Source organism: Penicillium griseofulvum (assembly GCF_001561935.1).
Source record: "Penicillium griseofulvum strain PG3 chromosome Unknown contig_92, whole genome shotgun sequence".
Taxonomy (NCBI): Eukaryota; Fungi; Ascomycota; class Eurotiomycetes; order Eurotiales; family Aspergillaceae; genus Penicillium; species Penicillium griseofulvum.
The window spans coordinates 379,394-395,502 of NW_024467453.1; the positions used below are offsets into that span (position 1 = coordinate 379,394).

Consider the following 16,109-nt stretch of genomic DNA (forward strand, 5'->3'; position numbering starts at 1 on the left):
AGTAATACATGTAGTAATGGTACCTTTATCCAATTGAGTTCTGCCGTACTTACGAATTGGCTATTGAGAGTCAAACATGCCCATTGAAAAAACAATTCATTTATCATTCTGTTCCGCTGATTGTATCCGAGTTTCCTCTTACCGGCCCATTTCATTACGTTGTATATAACCTGATGTCTTCATTGATGCTTTGTACAATCGACCTCCCAACTGCCTTAATGATTCAAAGAGCCCCCATTTTCACACCCGGACGAGGAGTCATGTGAGCCCGGAAGAAGCGGCCTTTGAAATGCAATGATACGTAGACTTTCCACTTGAAGTCCTCGAACCTGCATTCTTGTTAGTATCTTCATAAATTGGCTGATTCATGGAACTTACGTAGTGTTATATGGAACGAGGTGGAACTTGCGGAAAGTGTACGCCTGGACGATGAAAAGCTCCATAATAGAAATCTGCTTTCCAGGGCACATTCTTTTTCCTTTGGAGAACGGAACCACTGATCTCTCCATTTCGGGAGTTGGGTTATTCCAGCGACTCGGGTTGAACTTCTCAGGGTCAGGGAAGACTGCAGGGTTCGTGTGTACGTAAAGGGATGAGGTGCCGACGATCGTCTGGAATGGATTAGTATGTAGTGAAAATTTTGCATAAAATTGGTAACTTACATTGCCAGGGACGGGGTAGCCATCAATAACTGCCCCCTGAGCAGGGGTCAGACGGGGCGGGCCGACGATGATACCATGCATAAGGCGCAAGCTCTCCTGAATGACCCCCTTGAGGATTGGAAGCTGTGATAGCTCATCAAATGATGGGGCCGGGGTATTCGGGTCTGGCCAAATGGCTTCCAGTTCGCGGAACAAACTTTCCTGCAGCGCGGGATCTTGACTAACACAGAAAGCGCCATAAGGAAGCATATTGGCCATGTTGATGACACCGCCAAACATGGTTCCTTGGCACTCGGATGTCAATTGTTCGATGGTGGTCTTGTCGGCCATACGGCTGAGCAGACTGTCTCGGGACCAATTTGGGCCTACAGCTTTGTTGTCCTTTACGAGTTGTTGAATGGTCTAACAATATTAGCAGTGAAAAGCTGTACAGGTAGAAGCATCAACATACGTCAAAAGATTCAATGTTAGCGGCCTCACCAGGGAACATGTACCTGCGGAGCCATTGGGGAAGTTGGTTGGAGAAAGTAAGTGCCAGAGGCCAGTTTCTGAAGCAATAGGCTGTCCAGTCCATAACATCCCACGTGGTGTGCGTGTAAATCGAGTGGAAACTGTCATCTTGCAAGCCTCGCAGGTGGTGTGGTACAAAATCGAAAGTAAAGTCTTGAATGACGTCCAATGCAACAGCTCTGTAGGCACGGGCAATGTTGACAGGTCGTGGGTCGCGGGCAATTCTGCTCATCAGCAAATTACTGAAGCGCTCAGACTGTAGCTGTCAGTATACCAAATGAAACCTGAGAGAATTTGGAAACCCCATACTTCTTTAACGATGAATGACTCAAATTCCATAGCCTTTTTGCGAGAGAATAAATCGGCAGCGGGCTTGAATCGCTGCTTATGAGCAGCTTCGTCGATTAGACCGAAAAGGGCATCGCCTTGACCAAGATGGTCATAGAAATCTTCGGCCTTGGTGAGTTTGCTGTTAAACTTGAAGATATCCTCAAAAGCTTGAGGGTTGCGGAAATGGACCTAGTTTCATTAGCGAGACTAAAGAGAATTCTGATCCTGGTTTTCATACAGTATGGGGGGTGACACGAACGACCGGACCTAATTTTTTCTGTCAGCAAGCTGGATTTGAAAGCCCATGTCATAAATGACAACCTACCATACTGGTCATGAAGTCTAGTAAATTGCGCGACGTGCTCTCCATCTTGCCAGACTTGCCAGTATGCCCGGTATAGTGTTGTGGCGGCGGCCAGTTTGGGACCAGGGAAATGAGCCAAAGGATGGAAGTACAGGCGGTAAATCACAAGTCCAATGCGATAGGCGACAAAGCCTAACGCAATGGTGGTGAATAGTTGCACATTGAAAAAGTCGTACAAATCATCTAGGTGGAGGTTGCTAAGACGCAGTTTGGTGGTTGCCAATAATAAAGGCACTTGCTCCGACAAGTCAACCAGCGAACGCATCTTGGACATGTTGAACAAAGTCAGTTCGAGGATACTTCTTCAGGGTAGCTTCCCGAACAAAAGTTGAGCAGCCTCGGTCTGCAGCTTAATCGTTCTAAATAAGAATCCAGAGCGCCCTAATGCAACTGGGTAGGTAAGTACCTACAGATCGTTGTGGACTGTGGCTTTGACACTTATTAGAAGTATATCAGCTGCATGGCGGGTCATGCAGTATGATGAGAACGATGTATTAGAATTGGGATTTATTTTTATTTCACGGCTGGTTTTCCATAGCGCCCTTTTCTTTTTTATCGCTACCCCAGCCTATATCACGGTAGCTGTGGATCACATCATAGACGGATGCAAGGGCATGTGGGGTTGCTGGTTTATTGCTTTAGCTCTTTCTAATTCCATGCACTATCCAACACCATCACTGAGCGGGGTCGTGGGCTCAGCGTAAAATAATATACATGTGCTCAGCTTTCCCGTGCCATTTTGGCGGGAAATCCAATGAATTATGCGCATAAGACCGTAAGGGCTCAGATTTTGTGAAGGACTGGCTGAAGCTTCCCAGTAAATACATCTGAACACGAACAGTGGGGCGTGCATATGTATTGTGTGACTGAAGATCTCGAGAGATCTGGTATTAGATCCTCATCATGGTTTGTGTTACATCTAACAAGTAAGTGGGTATCCCCAATTTTCACTGTGCAAGGAGCTGAAGAACTGAGACAAGCTGAACTCTAGAAAAACCGGAAAAGGAAGTATATGCATGGTTGGGCTTCATGGCCTTAATCTCAGGTAGCCACCTACATATCTGGCGGCTATCACTTACAGATCAATTCGCTACTTCGGACTGCGTAACTACTTCGAGGTGATAAATTTATTATACAGAATTCAATTCATTCAGTATCGAGGTCTACCTATCTGCCTAGCTCAGTTACAATTTACAAGACGCTAGCTAGGATGTACAATAACTTATGACTCCCGCCATTTTTCCGTCGTATTTAGTAGCTCGTATGTTGTATTCAAATACATTGCTGATCCTCGAGCTGAATAACTGATACATCTCAAACCGCCAACAATAAAGCAATACAATTAAATACAGAAAAAAAAGTAATTACTAATCAATACTAGAATTAGAAACAAGGTTCGTGGCGTGCATTAGCGTCCCTTTTCGGCAATGCCATGACAGTTCATGTGGTAGTACGGAGTACTCCGTACACCATATATAGTATGAAGATTCATATTAAGATCGCCGTGGAGATCATAGTGAAAGTCTGTTACACATCCAAAGAATACACGCCTACAAATCACATTTCACCAAAAGGCTGCACGTCCCATCGGACACGACGCAGGTGTCGACTGGGATCACGAACAACATTCCGCGCATGGAGCCATCGTCGATTGTCTATCATGACAATCGATCCACGGGGTGAGATCTCAGGCGTAAGATACACCACCTGTGCATTGATCTCAGTGCTAGCCAACACCTTCCGTAGCTCCTCAAGTGCTGACTCGGCACGCGTCGTCAGCGGTTCAATAGTATCACTTCGGAGACGTAGGTGGACCTTGCCCATGTTTTTATCCACCCAGACCACGTTTCCAGTGATGTGGGTCTTATTTTCATCTTTGATGAACTCGGGTGGCACCGTAATGCGGAACTCTGGTTGGGCAAGGGTGAGATGAGTTTTGGGGAGACAGCAAGGACATAAGGCGGGCTGAGTCCAAGACTGAAAGTGTACCGCCACCACATCGATCTTCGCGAAGCACCTGCAGGGCAAAATAGCGAGGGGGTGAATCCTCATAGCTGCAGTCCGTGTGCCAGGGGAAATTGCTCATCGTTTCTGAGCGCGCTTGGTTGGTGGTGGCATTGGCTAATGCAGCTGGTAAAGGTCTCACATCCCACAGCCAGCCTTTGGAGCTACTGTGGGTAATTGGGAGACCATGTGCATGATTCTTATGCAATTGTAGGATCAGCTGTTGCAGGTAGTTGCATTCATCATCGTCAAATTTGAGGCTGATTTTGAGAAAGCCGCTATCCTTCAAATGACGATCGACTTGTTGGACATGTTGAGTATTCTGCGATTCCATTGGCTCATTGGCATATAAATGAGGAACTGCAGAAGTGCTAGCACTGCTACCAAAGGCCCGATGCCCTCTGAGCCCTATATCTTGGTTAGACTTGGCTCAGCTTGGTCAGATTTGCTCTTACCTAGAAGATGTAGAGGCGAAGGACGAATTAAGAACCTCAAAGCAAGCATGTTGCAAGTCAAACAATCTCACACGATTCGAACCTGAGAATATTGGACAGCGACAAACCCGAGTGGTTAATGATAAACCAGCTGAGGTTAGCACATTGTTATTATCAGCCAAAAGGCTCTTTAGTATTCCGATGTTCGCGACAGATCAATCACTAGATCATCCTTACTTTGTGTAGATCCACATCAGCTGAAAATTCTCTCAATAAGTACATCTATCAAGGTGTTGTGGAATTGTGATATATCCTTTGCATCTAGCACCGACGGCGGCACTACCTTTAAAGGCAAATATTGCCATTCGACCAATCCGGCCCGTGCTATTTAAATGTCTCTTTGCATTATTAGACAGCGCAGTTCAAGGAAAAAAGTGTCAATTACTCTCCGCTCTTTCTCAAGCTATCAATATTCTCCAATCCCGTCATGTCTTCCTCCATGCTGCTTGCTGATCTCCGGGCCCAAGATAATGGACCTGTCTCTGTCTCCTTCCATGATTTTGAGTGTTGCACTCGTGAGAAGAACTCTGAAATTGAGGGCTTCTACATGCGTCATGGTGTGCTTCCCGAAAACGAGCAGGCTCGTGTTGGGTGTGACTTACCCAAGCACGACCAGAAAGCTATGGTCAAGGGCCACAAGATGGCAGTCAAGGCTGCCAAGCTGTTAAACAGCGGAGAGGGCTCTGATATGAATCTGAAAATTACCGACACGGCACTAGTTGGTGGACCCCCCTGTGAGGGTCATGCCCGAATCCTGGAGGGCATCACTAGCTTCCAAAAGACCCAATTCCGTCACGACCCCTTTACTTCGTACCACTACCTTCATTTTGCTGGAGAGGGTCAGCCTTTCCACGACAGGCTGTTCAACAACAAGAACGAGGCAATGTTCGATCGTGTCTACATCCAATCTGGAATGTGTCTCTTCTCCATGCCCATCATTCAAGCAAGTCTAGACAACGAAGGCCGAGTCGATTGCACCAAGCTTTATTATCCAAAACCAACCTTCTATGAAGCCGATTATATTGCCCGCACCTGCCAGGTTCTCGCTGACTTCACTGCCATGGCTCTCAAAAGTATTGAGCAAGCCAAGGAGCGCGACCCATATTTTGAAGACATTCCAGTGCACATCGGCTTGGATGTGCCCAACTTCCACTACTTTCAGTCTGTCGACTCGAAGTTGCGGGACGAGACTTGCACTATCGCGGAAGCTCTGCAGTGGATGCAGGCAGTCGAGCAACGGAGTGACCAGATTTCTGAAGTATTCCAGGGGTATCTCCATGTCGAGCTGCTGAAGCGAAACGTGAATCCATCTAACATCACCATCGAGGTATCACGGCGGGGCCATTTTGTGGCAAACTTCATCAGACAGGCACTGAAACAGTCTGAAATGCCCTCCCTAGAAGTCCTACTGGAGAGCCTGGGAACCGAGGACAAAGTCTGGAATGACTTCTACAACATTCTTTCTCCAAAGGAGCGTCCCCAGGACTTCCGCGATCTTGGCTACCTGTTCTACGTGTACGAAATCATCCGACCTTCTCTGGTTGACAACATGCGAACCGGCGCCGGCAAACCTAAGAATGGAAGACTGATTCTCGGGATTGACGATGGGACAGAGCGGCGGATCTACTCAAGATCCCAGAAACTGCTGAAGAAGGTTCGCAACTTGCCTGGTGTGGAACGGCCGTCTGCTTTGATGGAGGTTTACATGAGCCGGCGGGTTTTCATCAATAGCAACAAGGCTGGATCAAACTTATACTTGGATGACCCTACCCCTGCGAAGCCGGTCATGGCAATGTGTAAGAGAGATGACACACCTCCCTCGTCTCCGGTGTCAGTTGTTGAATTTGGACCTTTTGATCTTACGAGAACCCTGTATGGTGAGGAGACTACGATGGGGTTGAGAGCGCTGTTTGCCGATGTTGGTTTGAATTAGACTAAAAATTCTTGTCTCTGTTTTTGGTTTTTGGATAATTGTATGTGACGGAACTCTGTCTATATGGCAATGTATGGTATTCTCACTGATATAAAAATCTTTAATATAAAATGCGGAACGCGGGGATTTCAACAGACAATCTAATCGATAAATGGAGTTTTGGGTGGTATTTCATACCACTCAGTCCGTTTATATTCCAGCTAAAGCACCCTATATCTAGGCTCATCACTCTCAGGTGTTACTCTCCAAAACATTGATTGACTAACTATTTCTCCCACAAACTCGAGACCCCCAAGGCAGGGTCCGCGGATAGTTACATTCAAATACTTTAAGCCGATGTACCCAACAAAAAAAGCTCAGTGTCCTCCAGCACAGTCTCCAAGTATCCACTGTGGTCTTCTCTTTGGCCAGTTTCACACACTTCTTCTGTCACTTGGATGCCGATTTAAACAACAGAAACACTGTAAGAAGAGGTAGTGAAATCGGCAGTACCAATGAAAGGCTCAGTGCCAGCCTGTACAGTCTTCAAGTACTTGCTGTTATCCAGACCCTGGTCCTTGACAAGGTACTTGAAGAAGTCCAACAGGTCACCGGAGTAGCTCTTAACGGTGGACTTGGCGACGAAGCTGTAAACAGTCATCTGACCGTTAGGACCGACCGACACATCCCACTCAGAGCCACCGATAGTGACCGTCGCGATAGGTTGGCCAGTGGTCGAGATCGGGCCTGCACCACCCATTGCCGCAAGCCAAACCATGATTTCGTACTCCTCACTACCGTCAGGAGTAGAACTGAGGAACAAGTCGTACGCAACATCAGCGATGATGTCGGTGGTAGAGTAGCTATTCCAGAGATGGTTAGCGGGATATCTTTTTGAATCAATGTAATCCTAGACACTAGGATTAAAACTTACTCCCATTCCCAGGCGGACTTGATACTGGTAACAGTGCTCAGAACCTTAGGGGTGAAGTTCAGCCCGGCATTAGCGAAGCTCTTGACTTCGTTCTTCGCCTCACCACCCCACGAAAACTTGGTGTGCCAGGTGACGGTGTTGCCCTGGCTCGAGTCCACACCGGTGCACTGCTTGGCGTTGGGGTCTTTGGCTAGATTCCAGAGGTTGTTGAAGATGGTGTAGTCGCCAGCCTTGGTGGTGCCGTACTGATCACAGATTTCGGCTTCGCGGCGGACAATAGCGGCGTCGCCCATGTTGGCCAGAGCCAGGGAGATAAGGGACACAGGTGCGATAAAAGACTTCATCTTGGCTGTTGAGACTGGTGTTCTGGATTGATAGGAGTTGCTGTGTGTATTGAAGATGGGACTTGTTGTGGAAAGATTGAGTCGGGGTTTCTGGTCTGCTTTATAGATTTCGTCTTGTCGTATCCGTATAGGGAATAACTTGATCCGAGTGGTTTTGGTACTGGGCGTGATGCTCTCTATCCAACGAGATCGTGAATGCGAATCCACAAAATTCGGATAATATCAAAGGATAAAAATCATATATGAAGCAGGGACATCCGAAGTCCAGGGAGAGAGATCGTCGTAGCCACTATGTACACCTTTTCAGCCATCGTTTGACCCTCATATGCAAGACTTTACCCATTTTCCCTGTAATTGGGATTGATCTGCGATAACTGTTAGGCGATTTGAGACAACGGCGGACGTGCAGGTTCCCGAATAGAACGTTGTAAAATCTGACGATGCTCCTGGAAGGTATCCGCTCTGGTCGAATTCCTCGGTGAATAAGCTTCAGTAATTGCGAGACTTCTCCGAGTACGAAATTAGTGGATCCTCTGTGCCTATAAGATAGAAAAGCGAGGATAGTATGCATTTTATGCAACATCAAAATTGGATAAACATATTGTCAAATCTATGAATGCTTGCACGAGAATTGTGGGATCAGCCATATTGTTCTTTCTGGCTCTTCATGCATATAGCATAACCTGTCAACCAATAATAGAAACATAAAGCACCGAAAGCGAACGTACCCTCGGCTGGATAATTATTCCAAGTCGACGGGATCGCGGAAATCCGACCGTTGTTTAATTAACTATGATCGACAGTTTCATCCCAAACCTTCGGGAGAAATTCACATGTCGCAGTCCTGAGCCAAGAGTTCTTGCAATCCTTCAATAGCAGATCGCCTTGATAATAAGATGGGGTTGTCTTAGACATAAATGTATCGGAAACATCACTCATCCCCAAGGTACTCACTCACTTACTATATTTAGCTTGGATTTACCCTGTTAGGTTCAAATGAATTGGATAATAAAATCCTTAAACCATACAGGCCAGGAAAGGCAATCCAATGTAACCCATTTGTTGTCTAGAGATTGTAGAAGCAAATGAAGTTGAGCCAAAACCGGCAGATTGCGCCCCCAGCATTATCGTTTTCAATTAGAAGGCTTAGGATAATTGGTTAACGGAAGTATCATTTTGAAATAACGATAACTTTCAAGTTCCTAGGTGATCCAGGAACGAGTCGGTAATTAGCAAAAGGAAGCTTCGTTCGTATTTCCATCTTTTACTGCTCTGATAGTCAGATAGTACATTTTGAAGGGCCCGAATGGTACTGTTCTCGATCCGAGGATTACAAAAAGAGTAAAAAAAGTACACCATAGGTTAACTACTCCCCTTAGAAAGCTATATATATATATGCCAATAGTCAAAAAGCGTAGCCTTACAAGCTAACTTCCCATTGTACTTCTGTCTAATCCATAAAGCTGCTACGCGCCAGTTCAATCAATAAAGGAACAGTGCATTCCAACTAGAATATCAAGGCTAGAGAAGAAATAGAGAATAAGCAGGTAGATCCTTAGGGATTATATACAAACGACCTCTTTCCCGTTTAGGACTAGTAGCTATGGTAAATATTATTATAATAATAATATATTATTCTAGTTTTGTACTCCATGATCATCAGTTCCCTGTGGATCCGTGGAAAAAGTGCCGAAAATAAACGAGATCTGACCGTAAACTACTATGCGAACAGGTCCTTTGCCTTGACTATTCTCTTTCCAGGTAGCGGACGCCACCAGAGGCTTCTAACCCAAATGTGCTATTTGATTTTATCCTTTTTTGCCGGCCGGCTATTCTGTTGTATAAAGTTGCAAGGATGTATACCACCGTAAAAGACCTCCAATCCCCCAGATTATTCCATTATACAATTCGACCCACCTTTGATCGACCATGGGGAAAATCTACACAATAGGTTTGGCAACATTTGCTGCAACTGGCAGCTTTCTGTTCGGTTATGATTCTGGTATTTTCAAGAAACTCACTACAATCAAATATGAAACTGATATTATAGGTGTCATGACCGATGTTATCGCCTCGCATCACTTCTTGAAATTCTTCAATACGACCAAAACATCCACCATTATCGGGGCAATCAACAGTACATTCTCACGCGGAGGTTTGTTTCATAAAATGGTTGCACTATCAAACAAGAACTGACAGCGGTGTAGCGGTCATTGGTGCTCTTATGGCGGGTCTGACTATCGACCGATTCGGACGTAGAAGGACAATCCAGATGGGTGCATTACTGGCGACTATTGGTGATATTCTCCAATGTGCTGCTCAGAATCTGGTCATGATCCTAGTTGGACGAATCATCGCTGGCTGGGCAGTGGGTGTGCTCAGTATGTCTGTTCCGGTTTATCAGGCAGAATGCGCGCATCCAAAAACTCGCGGCTTTCAAGTATCTTCGAACAAGAAAAAATGATATCGGGCTAATATGTGGCGTGTTTAGGATTGTAGGACTTTCACAGCAAATGATTGGGGTTTGTTTCATCGTTAGCACGTACGTTGTTCTATTTTACTCCCCTTTGGACCGTAATACTTATGCATATTAGGTGGATTGGATATGGTTCCCTTCATGCCCCCGACACCAACTCCTTGCAATGGCGATTCCCCCTCGCGTTCCAGGCACTTCCTGCATTCATGTTGTTTGCAGGAATGTTTTGGCTTCCTGAGTCTCCTCGCCATCTCATCGAAAAAGACCATGACGATAAAGCCTTGAGCATCCTAAAGCGCTTGCACTATGACGGCACGAATATGGAATGGATTCAAACCGAATTCACCGAGATTAGAACCACCATAAACACTGAACGGGCTATCACGGCTCCTGGGTGGACAATCATGTTTAAGGTACCGCAGTGGCGCACTCGGCTGTTGTAAGTTGTCCACACCTTTCTCGATATCCAGATTCTAAAATTTTCCAGGCAAGGAACTTTGGTGCAGGTTTTCTCCCAGATGACCGGAATCAACGTTATTAACTACTACCAAAATATCATGTCATTTTCATGTTAACATAACAATACACAGGTGGAGGAAGGTTTCACTGAAGATCCATATCTCTCCGGAGAACTCTCATACGCAACTGTTGTTGGCCTTGAAAGCCGGAATGTTTCAGCAACTGTCAAGCACTTCATCGGTTACAGTAACCCGGAACAGGGTCTGAACACTGGTCCGGTCCATGGAGGTGAAAGGGAACTACGCACAACGTAATACTATCTTCCCCCTTAGCCAAACTCAGAACTAATATTCCTTTGATTTATAGATAGATGCCAGCCTTCAAACGTGCAATTGTGGACGCTGGCGCGTGGAGTATCATGTCAGCTTATCACTCGTACGACCTCCTTTCTTTTTCCTCTTTTCTCCCACTTCTCTCTCCCTCTCTCTCTCTCCTGCTGCCCTTACTATTTTGCTAACCTCTTATAGGTATGATGGAATTCCTTCAGTCTCCGATGCCTATACCCTAACCGACATCCTGCGCGGCGAGCTGGACTACAAGTACTGGGTCGTTAGCGACGCTGGGGCCACCGACCGAGTCTGCACATACTTCAAACTGTGTCAAGGCAACCCTATTGATTCAGACGCAGTAACGTTGGAGGTCCTGCCCGCTGGCACCGACGTGGAAATGGGAGGTGGATCATTGTATGTTCCATTCCTTCATTCTACACCTGCTAGACTAACAGAGTACAAAGCAACTTCAAACAAATTCCCAGTCTCGTCGAGGACGGAAGATTGGATATCAAGATTGTGGATCAAGCGGTGTCACGCCTCCTCCGCGCCAAGTTCGAAATGGGCTGTTTGAGAACCCATTCCCCGCTGTTCCGCAACATCAGTGGCCTTCCTTGATCCATACCGATGAATCAGTTGAACTGGCTCGTACCTTAGACCGAGAATCGATCGTGCTCTTGGAGAACCACAACAACACTCTTCCACTCAAGAAGACGAGCAAGGTTGCTGTGATAGGTCCCATGGCTCATGGATTCGTAAATGTGAGTACGGACGAACCATACTTACCAGTATACTAACGCTTCTATCGCAGTACGGAGACTACGTTATAGGCGGAAGCCAGAGCCGCGGAGTGACGCCTCTTGATGGAATACGTGCTGCTGTTGGCGACTCGGCCAGTGTCACCTATGCCCAAGGGTGTGAAAGGTGGAGCAGCGACCAGAGCGGCTTTCCACAAGCCATCCAAGCAGCCAAGGAGGCGGACGTTGCTGTAGTTGCTGTGGGGACATGGTCTAGGGACCAGGATGAGCTCTGGGCTGGAGTGAATGCTACGGATCGGCACGCCGCAACCGTGGTATTCTTTCGGATACGGAAAGTCGTACTCGACTTTTGAATATTCCTCTGTCTCCCAGGATAAGACAAATTCCACCATCAAGGACACACTTACGGCGAGTGTGGATGTCACCAATACTAGCCCCGTGGATGGAACAGAGGTTGTACAACTCTACATTGTCGATACCATTGCCAGTGTCGACGTGCCTAATCGCAGGCTTAAGGGGTTCAAGAAACTTCGCATCAAAGCCGGTGAGACTGCTTCTATCAAGCTTCCAGTCTCCATTCAAGAAATAGGACTATGGAATAGGAAGATGAAGTATGTTGTGGAGCCGGGCGAGTTTACCGTGCTGATCGGAAAAAGCTCAACGGATATTATTGGAAATGCCACCTTTTATGTGTCTTGAGAGACTGCCAGATCTCTATCATAAATGAAGGGATTCTCAACTCATGTTGAAAATATAGACAGATCACGGCCTCCTTTCCTTCTGTTCCCTGGGAACACAATACAATGGCCTGAACCCTCCTTCAGTTAAAACCATAAAGATCATATTATATATCCTTGCTCCTTCTATTATATAAATACACTGCGCTTCTAGAAATTTGCATAAAAGTCTGCCAAAATCGCATCCGAAATCTTCAAAGCCATAGCGTAGAAGACAGTCATGACATGTGATGACACCTGTGTCGGCACTATTGACCCGTCGACCACCCGAAGGCCTTCGACACCATACACTCTAGCATCAGAATCAACCACTCCACCAAGTTCCCTTGTCATCATTGAGCAGGTGCCGACAGCATGCCAGTTGGCGCGGAAATTCTGCTTCACATACTCCTCCCACTGGTCCAAGTCGGCATCGTAGGCCAACTTGGATCCGGGTGTAGTCTCGCCATCAAAATATGTCTTCATACCGCCAGTGTTGGAAATTTCACGGGCAAGCTTCGAGCCAGCAGCTTGGGCAAGAAGGTCTAACTCGTTCATGAAAAACTTAGGATCGTAGGAAAAGCGTCGTAGGTAGGGGTCGTTCCCTTGAATATGCACGGAACCGCGAGTGAATGGAATAAGATCCCATAAATCAAAGTTGATCTTGCCGGATGTATCGAGGAACAGCTCCATATAGGCAACTTCTTCATTGATCAACCAGTCACGGTAGTTTTGATACTGGATTTCAAGAGCAGTAACATTATGGAAACCACCCCGCGCGACCGTCTCATTAGCCCACTGCTGCAACTTGGTGTTGAGTAGCTGGTGAGCCCGTGGAGCGTTATCCTTGAAGGTTTCGTTGAAAGTAGCAAAATAGATGGCCTGACCTTGACCATCACCGGAGGGCTTGGTACGGGAGCACACAGTAGTGGTGGTTTGATCCTGCATATTGAGACCGACAGGGAGATCGGCAACTTGCTGAATACCGGCTGCATCCAGTGCAGATTTCAAGCCAATACCCGAATATTCCAGGATTCGAGGAGAAACAGCAGAGCCGGCCGCCAGCAGCACCTCGTGCTTGGCGTATACATTGAAGTTCACATGCTTGTTGGTGCCAAAGTTTACGCCGACGGCTTTGTGACCAGCATTAGTGATTTGATTGATGAGGAGGGTTTGGTTGATAAGGACTTTCCCAACAAACTGGCCCGTCAAAACCTGCAGATTCGGGCGCTTGTAGTTTGGCAGGAGCCATTCACGCGCAGCATCCGAGCGAGTCTGGTCCGCGTGTAGCGTGTTAGGAATCATAGAAACACCGCGAGGGACCCCGCAGTGAAAGTCTAACTGGGTAGGAATGCCACGTTCCTTGGAAGAATTCATAAAGGTCTTGAGTATTGGAAAATAGGCTGTTCCGGCGTTTCGGGGGCCAGTATGAACAGTGCCGTTCGTTCCATGGCAGGCAGGATCATAGTAGTGACCAGCAGCGATCTCGACTTCATTCGGAGGGCGAGAGATCTCGACCATCTGCATGTATGGGAACAGACTGTCCCAATTCCAACCCTTGTTGCCAAACACCATTTCCCAAGAATCGATTTGGGCTTTGTGGGGGTGGTGCCAAAAATGTCTCCGTAGGCGTTCAGATCCTCAATAATAGTTCCGTCGTCTGACTCATAAAAGCCGTTTTCAATGACCAAGACCGTGATATTGGGGTCCTCAGTCAGCTTGGCTGCAATGGTCAGGCCTGTCAAGCCACCTCCTGCAATTATGTAGTCAACAGTCTTGCCGGCAACCTGGTTAGGATCCGAAAGAAGACTGGACTGGACATCAATCTGCTCAGATGGGAGATAGGTATTGGACGCGGTTGCAGAGATAAGGAAGCACGAGAGGGTTGGGAGGATTGAACACTTCATCTCGAGTTACAATCCCAAATGAAGGGGACAAAAGAAAAAGGAAGAAGAGAAAAGAAGCCCTGAATCAATTGCTATACAAAAAAGATTCCTGGCTACTGAGAGAATGAGAATTTATATATTTCTTCCTACAGCTTCCATCAGTACCTCGTCATGTAGAGCCATTAGTGATCTTCCACGAAGTTCCGAAATTGAATTTGAGCGTAAAGGGTGTATTTGTCGGCTTCATTTGCCGGAGGTATGAAAGTTGTGGACTACTTGAGATACGCAAGGTACGTACTGAAGGGCGAGGAGCATAATAAGCGGAGCTATTGTCAATCATACATACATTGCAGACCATTCTTGTCAAATGATGCATACATATAATCTGTAGATCCAGGGTTCCAAGGTTCGTTAAGGACTCGTGCTTGTCACCAGGCACGGAAACAACCTCGCCGCCTGCCGATTTCTTCACCGGCAGCTTGGGCTTGAACGATAAGGATAGGATCGGCCATGATAGGCAAACTTAAAGCCAAAAAGCCTCGCAGATCTTGGTTCCACCATATGGCGAATGATAATGCCGACCAGGAAAGATCAGTCCAAATCCGCTCTCTGTGCTGGGATTCAAATATTTTGAGTACAATATTGGCCTTGAATCGATTTTGGCACCCCAAAAATTGGATATACGATTTGATGTTCACCCAAGGACTAGGAATTGGAATTATAAAGATCGAGGTAATTATGATCATCATAGCATGTTGATCTCATTCTATTTTTTCTTTATCTGATCCGAGGAACTGTTGGGTGCCGCAGGCATCTAGGCTACCAAAGTTAGTTAACGTATTTCACATACGAGCGGCGCGCACAAACGAGTGGCGCACCCCACCCAACCTATTAAATTCAATTCCATTTCTCTCAACCAAAACGCCATTAAATTGATTCAACTAAAATGGTTTATCTATCTGGACATGTTTCTTTTCTATGCCCTAGCAATCTGCATATTCCACACGCTCTCCCGGCCTATGGAGCTGGCTGTAAACCCTCGGAAACCTGCTCACGATAGGTATTGATACGTGCAACTTGAGCCTCAAATGGTTCTGCACGTAGCTTACGAACCTCCTTAACTAATAGATCCCCTTTGTGGACTATCGTCCTTATAGACCGAGTCCGCTTTTGCTTCTGCTTCTTGTTAGTAGCGCGTAAATCGCTTACTTCTTTCTCTAGTAAGGCGGTAGATTATATCGTGATCTGACAGGCTTTTAAAATATAATTTATAGCGGAATTGAGTAGGCTTGGTAGGCTCCTTAATCTTGTACGAAGTAAAGCTTTGATCGACAAAGCTTACTTTTGTAGTTGTATAAAGTTCGAGGGTATTTTTAGGTCCTAATCACTCCCCCTACTCGAAGGGGGGGTTGGGGTTCGAAGTCGAATATTAAGCTTTAAAATAACTCGATTAGGTAAGAATAGTACTAAACTAGCTACCTTGAAGCTATTCTTAATAGTCTCCGATTTAAAAGCTTTAATTTAAGCGAGAGGGTATACTTTAAGGAAGTTAAGTTTGTTAATATAATTTATCCTAACCTATATTTTTGATTTAACTAGCTGGCTATATATACGTTTTAGAACCGTAAAATAGCTAATATTAAGAGGCTGTAAAAGATAAGAGGAGTGCGGAGGTATATAGATCGGTATTACCTTATTTTACTTATAAATTATATTAAATTATGTAGTTAAATAGCTTCTATATCTATTAAGTATTAGAAGCCGATATCTACCCTTTATATACGAAGAAGTAGTTAGAATAAAGAGCTTTTTAAGCTAGCGAAGTCTAATTTTATTAGAAGTCTAACTATTAGGACTAACCTTAAATCGCTAGTCCTCTAGGAGGCCGTTAAACTATAATTTAATATAGACTTTACCTTTAAAAATAATAT

At 45.8% G+C, this 16,109-nt stretch overlaps 6 protein-coding genes across 6 annotated transcripts; 2 read left to right on the top strand and 4 right to left on the bottom strand.

Moving 5' to 3' along the window:
* Positions 1 to 223: 223 nt before the first annotated feature.
* On the bottom strand, positions 224 to 2,131 carry PGRI_069430 (cytochrome P450; the record flags this gene model as incomplete). The annotated part of the gene is made up of 7 exons (XM_040794657.1): positions 224 to 329; positions 379 to 611; positions 663 to 1,064; positions 1,114 to 1,428; positions 1,482 to 1,691; positions 1,741 to 1,769; positions 1,828 to 2,131. 7 exons carry the CDS (start codon positions 2,129 to 2,131, stop codon positions 224 to 226), a joined length of 1,599 nt encoding a protein of 532 aa, XP_040648988.1.
* Positions 2,132 to 3,423: 1,292 nt separating this feature from the next.
* PGRI_069440 (Taurine catabolism dioxygenase TauD/TfdA) lies at positions 3,424 to 4,204 on the bottom strand (the record flags this gene model as incomplete). The annotated part of the gene is made up of 2 exons (XM_040794658.1): positions 3,424 to 3,776; positions 3,856 to 4,204. 2 exons carry the CDS (start codon positions 4,202 to 4,204, stop codon positions 3,424 to 3,426), a joined length of 702 nt encoding a protein of 233 aa, XP_040648989.1.
* Positions 4,205 to 4,791: 587 nt separating this feature from the next.
* On the top strand, positions 4,792 to 6,297 carry PGRI_069450 (uncharacterized protein; the record flags this gene model as incomplete). Its single annotated transcript, XM_040794659.1, has 1 exon — positions 4,792 to 6,297. One exon carries the CDS (start codon positions 4,792 to 4,794, stop codon positions 6,295 to 6,297), a length of 1,506 nt encoding a protein of 501 aa, XP_040648990.1.
* Positions 6,298 to 6,742: 445 nt separating this feature from the next.
* Positions 6,743 to 7,554, bottom strand: PGRI_069460 (Glycoside hydrolase, family 12; the record flags this gene model as incomplete). Its single annotated transcript, XM_040794660.1, has 2 exons — positions 6,743 to 7,139; positions 7,211 to 7,554. The coding sequence occupies 2 exons, from the start codon at positions 7,552 to 7,554 to the stop codon at positions 6,743 to 6,745; spliced, it is 741 nt and encodes a 246-aa protein (XP_040648991.1).
* A 1,929-nt stretch (positions 7,555 to 9,483) lies between these two features.
* Positions 9,484 to 12,275, top strand: PGRI_069470 (Major facilitator superfamily domain, general substrate transporter; the record flags this gene model as incomplete). The annotated part of the gene is made up of 11 exons (XM_040794661.1): positions 9,484 to 9,709; positions 9,762 to 9,935; positions 10,054 to 10,096; positions 10,149 to 10,469; positions 10,518 to 10,563; positions 10,621 to 10,799; positions 11,017 to 11,232; positions 11,283 to 11,422; positions 11,476 to 11,579; positions 11,630 to 11,890; positions 11,949 to 12,275. 11 exons carry the CDS (start codon positions 9,484 to 9,486, stop codon positions 12,273 to 12,275), a joined length of 2,037 nt encoding a protein of 678 aa, XP_040648992.1.
* A 188-nt stretch (positions 12,276 to 12,463) lies between these two features.
* PGRI_069480 (Glucose-methanol-choline oxidoreductase) lies at positions 12,464 to 13,867 on the bottom strand (the record flags this gene model as incomplete). The annotated part of the gene is made up of 1 exon (XM_040794662.1): positions 12,464 to 13,867. One exon carries the CDS (start codon positions 13,865 to 13,867, stop codon positions 12,464 to 12,466), a length of 1,404 nt encoding a protein of 467 aa, XP_040648993.1.
* Between the last annotated feature and the right edge of the window lie 2,242 nt (positions 13,868 to 16,109).